At 46.8% G+C, this 12,527-nt stretch overlaps 1 protein-coding gene across 1 annotated transcript in view; it reads left to right on the top strand.

The window, feature by feature from the left end:
* Positions 1–12,527, top strand: part of SETD2 (SET domain containing 2, histone lysine methyltransferase) — a gene marked incomplete at its 5' end in the record, with an annotated part of 68,612 nt that overhangs the window by 24,460 nt on the left and 31,625 nt on the right. The window contains 8 exons of the mRNA XM_082015171.1: positions 946–1,077; positions 1,987–2,115; positions 5,376–5,499; positions 6,752–6,829; positions 7,148–7,245; positions 9,576–9,702; positions 11,317–11,451; positions 12,095–12,223. Coding sequence (XP_081871297.1) covers positions 946–1,077; positions 1,987–2,115; positions 5,376–5,499; positions 6,752–6,829; positions 7,148–7,245; positions 9,576–9,702; positions 11,317–11,451; positions 12,095–12,223 — 952 coding nt within the window. The remainder of the gene's footprint in view (positions 1–945; positions 1,078–1,986; positions 2,116–5,375; positions 5,500–6,751; positions 6,830–7,147; positions 7,246–9,575; positions 9,703–11,316; positions 11,452–12,094; positions 12,224–12,527) is intronic.

Below are 12,527 nucleotides of genomic sequence, written 5' to 3'. Positions count from 1 at the left end.
AAAGATATTCTTGATTCAGAGTCTGAATACCAGCCACTTATCTGCAGATAAAACCTGCTATTTTTTTCAGTCCAAGGGTGGGGTTCTGCCTTTTTTTGTCTTGCTGGGATCCACGCTCCCAAGCATTTCCCTAATCATCTCATGGCAACTAAAGTACCAGTAGATGCCTTTGACGCTCTACCTTTTCTGTAACTGCCGTTTTCTTTTTCATCATTTGACAGTAAAGCAGAGGTTTAAGTAGCTAAACCCTCTGATTGCTTCATTAAAAGAAAGCTGTTTTAAAATGGTACCGGTGCTCAACTAATGGTTTATATTTTAATATTTTAGAATATAGGTTTTCTCCTGGCCTTTGGATCAGCGAAACCAAATGGATGTTACAGGATAGCTGAGGTTGGAAGGGATTTCTGGAGGTTGTCTCCGTAGTATTATGTATGATTACAGAATATAGTATTTCATGAGAGGCTAATCGAAATTTATCCTTTTAAATTAAACCTTAGAACTGATACCATGCAGTGAGAAAGCCTCTGTCTGGAAAAATTAGGAACTGAATTTCCTGGAAATGGGCTGCTTTACTTTTATGACAAACTGAAGGAGTTTTAGTCCTTCCGCTGGGTGTAGGTGCCTGTGCCTGTGCACATCTACATTGGAAGTAAAACTGAATTCTGAACATTGAGCAGAAGGAAAAAGGAAAAAAAAAAAGTTAAATATCCTGGGATGTCTTTCTGAGAAATCATCTTTTGTGATCAGAAAGTCATCAGCTCCCACTCAAACCAGTGTCCTCGGTTACCCCTGTACCTTCTTGTGGTTGTCCAAAGGCAATCAATCCATATGTCCAGTTTCTAGAGAATAAATTAATTTCCTCCAGTAACAACTAATAAAGACTGAGGAGTAATTTCTCTACCCAGATGCTGTGTAACCTGTATTTCAATGACTTGTCTTCAACAGGAAGAAGAACAAATCTCACCGGGATATTAAGCGGATGCTGTGCGAATGCCCTCCTCTCTCCAAAGAAGAGCGAGCTCAGGGGGAGGTTGCTTGTGGAGAAGACTGTCTCAATCGCCTGCTCATGATAGAGTGGTAAGCAGCATTTCATGAGGTGCTGGAGTTGGGCGGTGTTGTCCACAGGATGACTTGGGAGCCCTGGGAATTCAGACTTTCCTGGGCAGTGGCAATGAGCTATCTGTACCCTCTCATTTTCACTGGCTGCTGTGGAGTGATCTTCAGAGATCACCTACACACCAGCATTTAAATCTGACTAAATTTAGATCTTCTGCAGGAGGCTAGACCTTAGCAACCTCCTGTTAAATCCTGCCACAAATGCCTGGAGTCTTCTGCTCCTCGGCCTCAACTCTAGTCCATCATAGGCATGGTTGGAGGGAGTCAGAAATGCAAACGTAGCTCTACTTGAGATCCTTATTTCTTCTCATTTCTCCTTTTGCATCTCTCTCCTCTCCCTGGAGCCTCACCAGGCTATGGCTGATGTCTCCTTTTGCCTCCTGGAGGAGGCTGGGAGAGAGGGAGCCACTGCTCCATGTGAACGGGAGGCAGGGGACAGGGCCCTTGGTGGGGTTCACCCCCCTGGCACGAGGATTATCACCAGCTGGGGTGAAAGGAGAGGAACTACCTGGCAGAAGCCTTGCCCTTTGGTTTTTATTTCATAGCCCAGGCAATAGGTGTATGGGAAATGGATATCTTGGGGGAAGAACCCATATAAATGTGGGGAGAAGAGGCCAGTTCATCCCATTTTGATTGTACGACGTTGAAGTACAGAGGCATTCACATTCCAAATGTTTTTATCTTCCTTCCAGAAATAAATTGTCTGCATTTGCATGTTGACAGTCAGATGGTCAGGCTTTTTATAGCAAAACGTGTTTGAAGGTTTTACACTGAATTTGTTATGGTTCCTTGGTATCTATTTCCCATCTGAGCTGTTTTCTGTTCAGGTTGTCCTGCTGGGAATTGATTTGTTCCGTTTCCTTCCCTTAGTTCTTCCAGGTGCCCAAACGGAGACTACTGCTCCAACAGGCGCTTCCAGAAGAAACAGCATGCAGATGTTGAAGTGATCCTCACTGAAAAGAAAGGCTGGGGGCTGAGAGCTGCCAAAGATCTGCCATCGTAAGCCTTTGCTCTTTGAATGACGTTCTCGTGCTATTTTATTCCCTTGGTGAAGGGAAAATAAGTTGCTTGTGTTTTCTTAGTTTCACTGACTTTAGTAGCTTTGAGGTTACTCCAGCTTTATATACTGTCCTTGTCCTCTGTCAGGTGTCCCTCTTCGTTATCGGCAGCTGCGTATCCACTAATTGCGTGTTAAATCACCCACTCTGGTTTTGCTCTCATCTCATTAGGGATTGTGACTGACAGTCTTGCCCTGACTTCGTCTTGTCTCTGATCTGTCTTCCAGTCTTTCTCTGTTCCCACTCCATGGTGTCAGAGGAGCACATGCTCTGGTTGCGTCTCTTCTTCTCTTCCCATCTCTGCGAGACTTAACCACTTCTTGAGTCCTCCTTCTGCTCCCCTTTGGACTATGTGAAGATCCCATGGGGATCTTTCCTCCCTCGTTAGCCTGTTTTTAGTTAACTGCTGTGCTTCTAAGTGCTGGTTTGACATCAGCCATGTTTACAGATCCGGCTCTGTGTTTGACTCTTCTCTCTTTCGCTCAAGCCAAATGTTGTTTGCCCGTTGTGCCTGGATCAGTGCCTTCAGTGACAGTGGCTGGCACAAAGGAGCTGGTGGGACTTGAATGCGAGGCCTGCACGGTGTCTGAACTCACCGGTCCCCTCCTAGGTCGGCAGCAAGGATAGATGCCGATATTTTTGGAATTATGGTCCTGTTTGGAAGCTGTTGCACTCAAAAAGCGAGCGTGTCTGGGAAGAAGGAGCAGGTCTGAGGCAGGAGTGCCTTCACACTAGGTAGGGTAAGTCAAGGGGTTGCCATCTGCTGTGCTGAGCTGGCGCTTTCTCATACTCCCAGTAGTAAAACGAGCTTTAAATGAGGCGGTGAGGGAAGAGAGAGGAGTGAAGACATTCAAAGAGCTGGTGGGGGCTGAAGCACAGGGTGCAGCGGGAGGAGCAGGACGAGCAGGAGGCAAAGATGGGGTTTGCCTGGAGAAAGGAGCAAGGTGGGAGGTGTCTCCAGGTGAGAGTGGCTGCGGTGAACTGCCGTGCTCCTACGGCCAGCAAGACCCGGGTGGGTTTTTCTCCCCCAGGTTCAGACCTCACCGTTTGTCTGCAGGTTGTGTGAGTGTCCTCTCAGATCCACGCAAGACAAGCAGAAATCAGTCGTGCTGCTCTGCAGGTGGACAACAGATTTGTAGAAGAAATTGCTGGAGTGTCCTGCCGTGGAGAAGCAGTGCCATGTGCTCAGAGTTTGCCCAGGCTCTGATCTCCATCTCCAGAGGCCGTGGGATGGACGTGATGAGTCTGTTCAGTCTCAAGCACACCAGAGACTGAGCTTCAAGACAATCTGCCTAGAACTTAATTGTGCAAAGATTTTCTGTAACTCTGGATATTTTAGTGAGTTTCCATGGAAACTTTTTTTTTTTTTTTTTTTGCTTCTGTTGAAGACCGAGTTCTGAGGAATCCAGCAATGTTTCTGACACTTAGGAAAGCTATAGGTCTTAACGGCAGAGTTTTTTCCTGCTATATCGAATATATGAGACTAATTCACAGGAAGAAGTGGGGAAGAGCTTTGATTGCTCTAGGGAGGTATGCCAAGTTATCTAAAACGCAGTGGAAACAATTTGGCGTTTTCAACCCAGTATGTTTAACCGAGAGCACCTTCACACTGTGTTTATGTAAAAGATGACGGCGTCAAGCGATCGTTAAAACGAGCGAGCACTCTCCGGCACTGTTCTGTTGCACAGCAACTGTATCGAAGAAGAGGGTGAGCATTTTCTGGTTCCCCATTTTCCAGATTTGCCAGATAACCTGAGGAGTCTCTGGTGCTGTTGGACCTAACCTTTGCAAGAGCAGGGTCCTGTTGTTTTTGGAATAACGTGAAAGTGGTTGTGATGGGGACTGAAACGGTGCTGCCGCCCCATATGGAAATAGCAGGTCCATATTTAAAGTTTTAGGAATTTCTTTTGGAAGCAAGGTATGGATGTTGTAGTAAAGATACAGCTGGTAGCGAACAGCTCACCATAGCAAGGATCGTGTCTGCTAGGTGGGCTAGGATCAGGAACGTTGAGAAAGTTGGGAAGGGGATAACCGTGTAAGAGCAAGTAAATGAACAAGAGCAGCAAAAGCAGCTACTGTAGCCGACCTGAGTGCATCAAGGGATTTGGATATGGTTCCTCGACACTCGATGCGGTGACTTATGACTGAGGCTGGCTGGAATATTGCTTTTGTTTCTGCGTGTGCTATTCTGAAAAGCTGTTGTTTGGAGAGAGATTTGCAGACTGACAGAACTGAGCTGCAGAGCTAAAGCTTGTCTTGCGAGAAGACAACCTTCTCTTGGTAGTCATCCCACCAGAAGACAGTCCGTGGACTGTCACAGATCCAGCGAAGGGTAGAGGGGTTGTACACCCCAGAAGAAGACCCATTCCACCCGATGTTGGTTTGTTCAAAGACATTTCTAGCTTGGTTCTCCTCACTGTCATGGGGGCTGGAAGGCACTGTGGTACTACACGAGTGATTAATGATGGGAAGGAAGTGGGATGAGTGGTACCTGCCCTAAACGCTGAGTGATCGGTCCACGTGGAGCTGGGCAGGAGCCTTTGCTTTCCTGGTGCTCTCCAGGTGAAGCACAAGGGAAGAGTTGCAGGCTTCATGGTGATACTAAGCAAGGGAAGACTTGGGACAGGTATCAAGAAAGCTGTTTCACAATGCGTCTTAGTAGACTGGAGGGTTTAAAGCCCGGCTGCACTGCAGAATGCAATCTGTCAGGTTTGTGTCTGAGTGTAGGGGTAACTGCTTGTTCTCTTCCGTCTCTGCTTTAAAATTCACCTTTCCTATGGCTAAAAAAGATATTTTATTGACCTTCATTTCACCCACTAGACCAGTAAGGCACAGACAGGCTTTCCATTTCAACTGAGGAAAACCACCTGCCAGCACCTTCTCTTAATACTCCTTATTTCCCTCTTCACATCACCCTCAAGGTCTTGTTCTTCTGCAGAACAAACCCTGCTCGAAGGGGAGCTTTATTCTCGTGTCTGGGCTTTTCGCTGTGATACACCTACCCATGTGGCCGTGTAAAAAAAAATAAATTAATCAGAATTGCCTGAGATTAAGGCTTATAATAATCGTAGCTACAGCACCAGGATGACCAGGCTGCAAGCTGTATTCAGAGCCTGTCTCAGCAGCCGTTGTCTTCTGTGCCTTGGTGCTTCTCGCTCGCGGCCGAGCGGAGTGATGCTTTTTTCCTCTTGCGTTTTGCAGCAACACTTTTGTCTTGGAGTACTGCGGAGAAGTGCTGGACCACAAAGAGTTCAAGGCTCGCGTGAAGGAATATGCCCGGAACAAGAATATTCACTATTATTTCATGGCCCTGAAGAATGACGAGGTGAGCAGTGGGATTGCTGTGCTTGGCGTCAGGGGAGGCTGGCTGGGCTCACCCCTGGTGACGTACAGCAGCCTGTGAACTCACTAAGCAACGTCCTGAATCTATTAGAAATGTTTTCCTAAGGAAAGAAACTTTGGCTGGCTTTGTGTTGTCATGCCTTACTTTTTTTTTTTTTTTTTTTTTTTTTTTTTACCCCATTGCTCTGTTTCAACCTGGTTTAACAGGAGCCTGGTAGCTTAACTGTGTCCTCGGAGAGGAGAAATTGTCCTCCCGAGGGAAAGGATGGAGTATGGCCTGTCCCTTCCACACGAGCAAACCTGTGTGGGAGAGAAACCGCGTCTGTGTCCCAGCTCCGCGAGATGCTTCAAGACAAACTCAGTGTTCTTGGATGCCCAAGTAAACCAGTCTAGAAAATGTACCCACAAACCACGTTTCCTCACTTCCCTTGCTCACAGAGCTGGTGGAGTCCCTATGTGCAGGATTACTCTCATTGAAATATTTATATACCAGAAGTTCTTAATTATTTATCTTTGCTTAGCAGCTATTTTGGCTCTATGGGATCGCGGAGCTGTGACGCAGAGCCCACAGCGTTGCTTACCTTGGGCAACGGGCCCTCCCTCGCTGAGAACAAAGTGTATAAATAGAAATTTAATACCGTATTCTGCCTGTCTCTTCTGTCAAGACTTTTTGGGTCTGGGTAGCTTTACAGTAAATGAGCTAAAAATACTCCCAGTGCTTTTTTCCTCTTTTTTTTCTCCCAAAGTCAGCAATTTGTTTAGCTGCCGTGGGATTGTTGTGTGATCACAAGGGGGCACAGGGGAGTGTTTCCAGTTATAAAAGGGAGGACGCAGTGATCCAGGAGACGACCTTTCTATTCAAATACGATGTGTGTGGCAGAGATGTTCGGCTTCCCCAGCCCTCATGGTCATTGTACCACGTATCAGAGGGTCAGAAACCGATATTAAAAATTCGGGATCCCTGCCCAGCTGAGAAACTTTGTATTAACCTGCAGTGAAAACCAAGAACTATGTACCAGTTGCTTAGCGCTCTTCTTTTCTGGGGGCACTTAATATCGTTATGGAACCCATTCTCCAAACCAAGTAAAGGTGATAGCTGGAGCAGGAAAGGTTGATGACTTCTACATGGGTTGTGTTCAAACGCACGCTCTTTGTAGCGATACTGCTTCGTATTTCTGCCTGGTCCGGAGAGAGGGAGGCTGTTTTGCTCTACATCTTGGTTCTTTTCTTTTCAGATAATCGATGCTACCCAGAAAGGAAACTGCTCTCGTTTTATGAACCACAGCTGTGAACCAAACTGCGAGACACAAAAGGTAAACTGCTGGATCAAAGCGGCTGCTGCTGGCTTCTCGCTTGCACTGCCTTGCGACTTCGCGAGCTCAGAGTGAAAAGCGTTTCTCCTTTATCTTTACGTCTCTTTGCTTTCAGTGGGTTTTTTTGGTGGTGGTGTAACTTAGTGAAATGGAAATAGCTGCCTTTGAAATGGGCAGGTAGTGCCCAACCAGCTTAGCAAATTTTAAACTTATCAGTGATGGTCTTTGAAGGATTAGTCTTGTTAATTTAAAGCTAAACCAGAGTCAAGCCTGGCTTTTTGTAAAAACTCTTGTCATCTTGTTTTCTCCTTCTCTTAGTGGACTGTGAACGGGCAGCTCAGAGTTGGATTTTTCACCACCAAACTAGTCCCATCGGGCTCAGAGCTGACCTTTGATTACCAGTTCCAGAGATACGGGTACGTTTCGGCGCTCTCTGCTTAAGCTGCTGGATGGGGGATTTTGTGAGCGTTGGTGCAATGAAAAAATCCTGCTCCGAAACAAACCGTTGCAAAGCCTCGTCTAGCAGAGCAGTTGTAAATGGACTGGAATTCAACTATATAAAAAGCTACCTGGATAAAGTTTCTTCTATTTCAAACACAAGGGGTTGGGAGAGGAATTTCCCATTGATTTAATGTCTCTCCCAGTGTTACTTTATTGCCTTTTTGTTCTACTTCATACCATCTCTCCCCAGTGGATATTTCCCAGATAATTGTCTTGACTGTTTCTTTCCTCTGTCTAATTATTAATTACCCAAGCTCCAGGCTTTGCAGTACTCCTAAATAACGCCTCTTCTTCCCCACCCACCCGTGTTTTACGACTTTGCAAATACTTGCAGAGCTGTAAAACCCCAACAGATAGCACGTTCCCTCTTCCTGTCCGACTCCAGAAGTGCAGGTGTGCAAGCTCCAGCCTGGGCTCTGGCTCCTTCTCTAAACCTGAGCCTAATATTACTGCTTGTCCAGGTGTACGGGGAAGGATTTCACTCTTTATTGTGATGAGCGCAAAATAGCCTCTGACAGGCTCGAAGCAACCTGTAATTATGAGATTAATTGTAGATCCATTTTATAATCCCTAGGCTTTTTAACTGAATACAGTTGTTTAAGGAGCGCCTCTTCCTTCTGGATCCTGCCTTTTGCAACACTATGGCTCTTCCTATACGCAGAAGGATCATAGATGAATTTTTAGTTGCGTTATAAAATTATTTGTGCTAAAGCGCCGGATGCTGTTATGTAGTTTTCTGTTCCTGGCACAAATTCGCGGGAAGGCCCGCAAACTTAGCCTCAGCCCTTCTGGTGGTTCTTGCAGCAAGGCCCGTTTGATTTCTAGGCACGTGAGAACATCTCTAAAGCTGGGGAATGTCACGTAATACGCAGTCTGTACACCCATCATTTTATTTTTATCTGTATATGGCTTAGTCAGAGTTATTAGTTCTGTATTATGGCTCTGTTAGGGCCTCTCTGATGGGGAATCACAACAGCCCCAGGCAACGCTCCAGGCTTGGGGAGGAGTGGCTGGAGAGCAGCCCGGCGGAAAGGGCCTGGGGGTGCTGGCTGGCAGCCGGCTGAACACGAGCCAGCAGTGTGCCCAGGTGGCCAAGAAGGCCAACAGCGTCCTGGCCTGTACCAGCAATGGTGTGGCCAGCAGGAGCAGGGCAGGGATCGTGCCCCTGGACTCGGCCCCGGTGAGGCCGCACCTCGAATCCTGTGTTCAGAGTTGGGCCCCTCACTCCAAGAAGGACGTTGAGGTGCTGGAGCGTGTCCAGAGAAGGGCAATGGAGCTGGGGAGAGGTCCAGAGCACAAGTCTGATGGGGAGCAGCTGAGGGAACTGGGGGTGTTCAGTCTGGAGAAGAGGAGGCTGAGAGGAGCCCTCATCGCTCTCTGCAACTACCTGAAAGGGGGTTGTGGTGAGGTGGGGGTTGGTCTCTTCTCCCAAGTAACCAGCGACAGGACGAGAGGAAACGGCCTCAAGTTGCACCGGGGGAGGTTTAGATTGGGTGTTGGGGGAAATTTCTGTACTGAGAGGGTGGTCAGGCATTGGCACAGGCTGCCCAGGGAGGTGGTGGAGTCGCCATCTCTGGAAGTGTTCAAAAAACGTGTGGATGTGGCGCTTCAGGACATGGTTTAGGGGACATGGTGGCGCTGGATTAATGGTTGGACTTGATGATCTTGAAGGTCCTTTCCAACCTTAGTGATTCTGTGATTCTGTTTGTCAAGTGGAAAATACAGAGGCTTTGTAGAAATATTGCCTGAATATACTGTAATTTATATCTCTTCAACTCTCCATTGCTGTGTATCTTTGCAAAGAAAAACATTTTCCACCTGAATTTTACGACTTCCACCAATCCTCAGCCCATTCTTTATTTTGTTTTCAGCTATAGAATGCAAGCCTTTTTCCTAATGAATATACAATCTTGGTTATATATTCATTAGGAAAATTAATCTCTTGACTGCAGTGTGTGCCAAGAAGTTAGCAGACCCAGCACCTCCCCCTTTTCCTTTCTGGTTCTTGACCTAAGTAAAGCCTGGAGGTGAAGCAGGCTTTGGTTTCCAACGGACACAACATGACATCACAGTAGCCATGTACGAAATAAAGACTTTGAATTTTCAGTGGCCAGAAAGGCCTTGCCGTGCAGAGGAGTTCCTGTCCTCTTCTTCTGAGGATGCATTTAAGAGTAAGGTAAAATAACTCGCTGTGGATGCAGCTGATCTGTTATTAAACTGCTCTGTTGCTTATGGCCACCAACAGCAAAGAAGCTCAGAAATGTTTCTGCGGTTCGGCCAACTGCCGGGGTTACCTGGGAGGAGAGAACAGGGTCAGCATCCGAGCCGCCGGGGGAAAAATGAAAAAGGAGCGCTCCCGTAAGAAGGACTCGGTGAGTCTGATTCTCCTTTCAATGTGTTTTTGAATTTATTTCTAAGAGTAGCAGCAACCAAGGGCTGACTCTGGGCTTGGTCCTGTCTATGGGTTGTCACCTCTCTAGTCTTCTGCAGTCAATGACTCATGATCACCTCGAACTTCAGCCTTCTCCATGAATGTATTTATATTATTTTATTTCATAGGGGCCCTCAACACTTGTGTTTTCTTGGAGATTTAATTAAATGTATGTTTCCTTTCTCTGGGTTACGTAGCACAAAGTCCCACCAGCCAGGGACTTTCACAGGTAATTTGGTCATCAATACTGCATGCTTTTCATTTAAGGAAAAGCGTAGTAAATTCCATGAGGTCTTAAAAATTTGTTTTGTGTTACATGATTTTTAAACATCGATGAAAGACGCACAATACCGGCTTCACCGTGTAGGACATTACCTGAAATTTGACAGCTGAAAGGGCGCGGATGTTTGCCATCTCCAGGCTGGGATGTGAAATTTGAATCTCTTTAATTGCTTTGGCCTAGAGGCAAGCCAGCTTCCAGGAGGAACTTGTACGAACGTGTGTCGTATTTGTGCTGACTGCAGTTACAGTTGTGTTTGCAGATGGACGCGAATGAAATATGTAACTTAAATCCAGACTTTTTTTTAGTCTTTATAGCTTTTCATGCAGCTATGAAACGTACTCCTACGAGTTGCAGTGATGGGTTCACATGGTAGATGTAGGAAGCTGCAGAGGAGTCTGAGCAAAGCAGTCAGAAGGTGTTTTTCCTGGCTGCAGACTGCTGCAAGAAACCGGACGGGCTCTTTTTCCTTCTTATGAGATGTAATTGTTCTCTCCTTGAAGTTACAAATCTCTATTCCTAAAATAGGATTTGTTACCTGCTCTTTCAGGAGAAGCTAGCTTTAAAAATGCCAGCTTTGTTTTTATTTGCTGTATCGGAGAGGCAGGAAGCCAAGAAATTAATTTGTAAGTCATTTATAAGTGGTTTTAAAATGCTAATTGGTGACACTGAGCAGTAGGCTAAATTACGAGCCTGATTTCGGTGTCTGCATGGAGAGGAATGCGCCCCTGGTTGTAAAGATTATAAATATCGGTCAAGTCTTTGCAGAAGTAAATCTATCTGCAATTAGAGATAATCTCTTGGCTCACATCTGCTGTCCTATGTGGAAAGATAGGGCTTTCCACGCTGCGACCGGGAGCGTTTTGGTGCGCGCAGCACCTGGAATTTCCTCTGCGCAGCCCTAGAGGTGTCCATCTAAAACGTGCCGTTCGTTCGGAGAAATGCCTGTTGGAGCCAGGGGATCCCTGCCTGGTGCGTGTGTGTCGGGTGGGAGCGCCACTGGCTGCCCTCCGTCCCCACTGCGGAGAACTGGTGGGAACAGCGTGCTCTTGTAACGGGATTGAAGGTCAAAAAAGCCCAACCCATAACAGGCCACATGAAAGAAACCCAACCATGTTGAGTCAAATTAAAGCCAGGCTTCTTTTCTGTATGGGCAAATTGCTCATGAGAGGCTTCTCCTGGCTCTCAAAGGCAGGGAACGGGTTGTCTCTGCCGTCGCGTAGGGTGGCATGAGCCCGGCCCCACCTGAGCGCTTCTCTTCTCTGGCCGCGGTAGGTGGACGGGGAGCTGGAAGCGCTGCTGGAGAACGGAGAGGGCCTCTCTGACAAGAACCAAGTTCTCAGCTTATCCCGGCTGATGGTTCGGATCGAAACTCTGGAGCAGAAGCTCACCTGCCTCAAACTCATACAGGTGAGGAGGTCCCGGCCGAAGGGGAGGAAACCATGTCCTGTTACAGCAGTGTCCTTGGAGCTGTCGTTATAGGAAGAGGGGGCAGGTGGGAGGCGGGTTTTACATTCGTGCCAGTGTCCCGAGCGCAAGCTGAGCGGTCCTGCTTGGGTTAGAGGTGGTGTGTGACCTCCAGCCTTTGCGCATTTTCTGTTTGGTGGAACTTGGGTGGTGACACAGAATGCTCATTTCTAGAAGTGAATTGTGCAGAAGGGATTTAGACTGTAAATAAGTAGTCTGTTGGCTTAAAATCGTAGCTGTCTTACCTCCAAGGTTACCCTGCATTTTACCTGAGTTGCAGCCAGTTTTCTGCAATGCTTTATCTGATTAAGTTTTATTCCCCAGCATGAGCTGTCCACCAGGTAAGGCTTGTAAGGGTTTTGCTGCATGCGTTACTGCTCCGAACCCAGCAGATACGGCCCCTTAAATGACATTAGATGTGGGCTGGTCTTGGCAGGTGCCTAGTTCTGGCTTCTGCAATGAGTTTGACAGGTAACATGAGCCCAGCTGAGCCGTTAGCCATATTAGCCCGTGGAAATCAAAGGGTTTTTTTCCCTGTAAGTCTCTGACCGTTGCCACGAACTCTCTCTAACTTCGGCTCACCCAGAACACGCACTCGCAGTCCTGCCTGAAGTCCTTCCTGGAGTGTCACGGCTTATCTCTCCTCTGGATTTGGATGACGGAGCTGGGCGATGGGAGAGGGAGCACCGCTAACAACCTGAAGTTGCAGCTGGAGGTCAGTAATTGCCTCGGGTTTGAAACTTTCCTAGCAGCATGCTAATTGCTCAGAAGCATGATGATTTTATTTTTCTTTTTTTTTAATTTACATATTAAGTGTTGAGTGTTCCTGAGAACAAACTGCAGGTATCCTCAAAACTACAGCCTAAAATTCTACTTTAAGGGAAATCCTTAATATAAGGAAGGAATTTGCTCTTGTGGTTTTTCTTAGATTTCTGAGTTAGTGACATTAGCCAGACTTAAATAAAGATCGTTGCCGTTGCTGTTTATTCTGTACTGCACCGCACGGGGAATTTGAGGTA

The sequence above is a fragment of the Phaethon aethereus genome, assembly GCF_964289735.1.
Source record: "Phaethon aethereus genome assembly, chromosome: 2".
NCBI lineage: Eukaryota > Metazoa > Chordata > Aves > Phaethontiformes > Phaethontidae > Phaethon > Phaethon aethereus.
The sequence above is the reverse complement of the archived record's forward strand: the minus strand, read 5'-3'. Positions and strand labels throughout refer to the sequence as shown.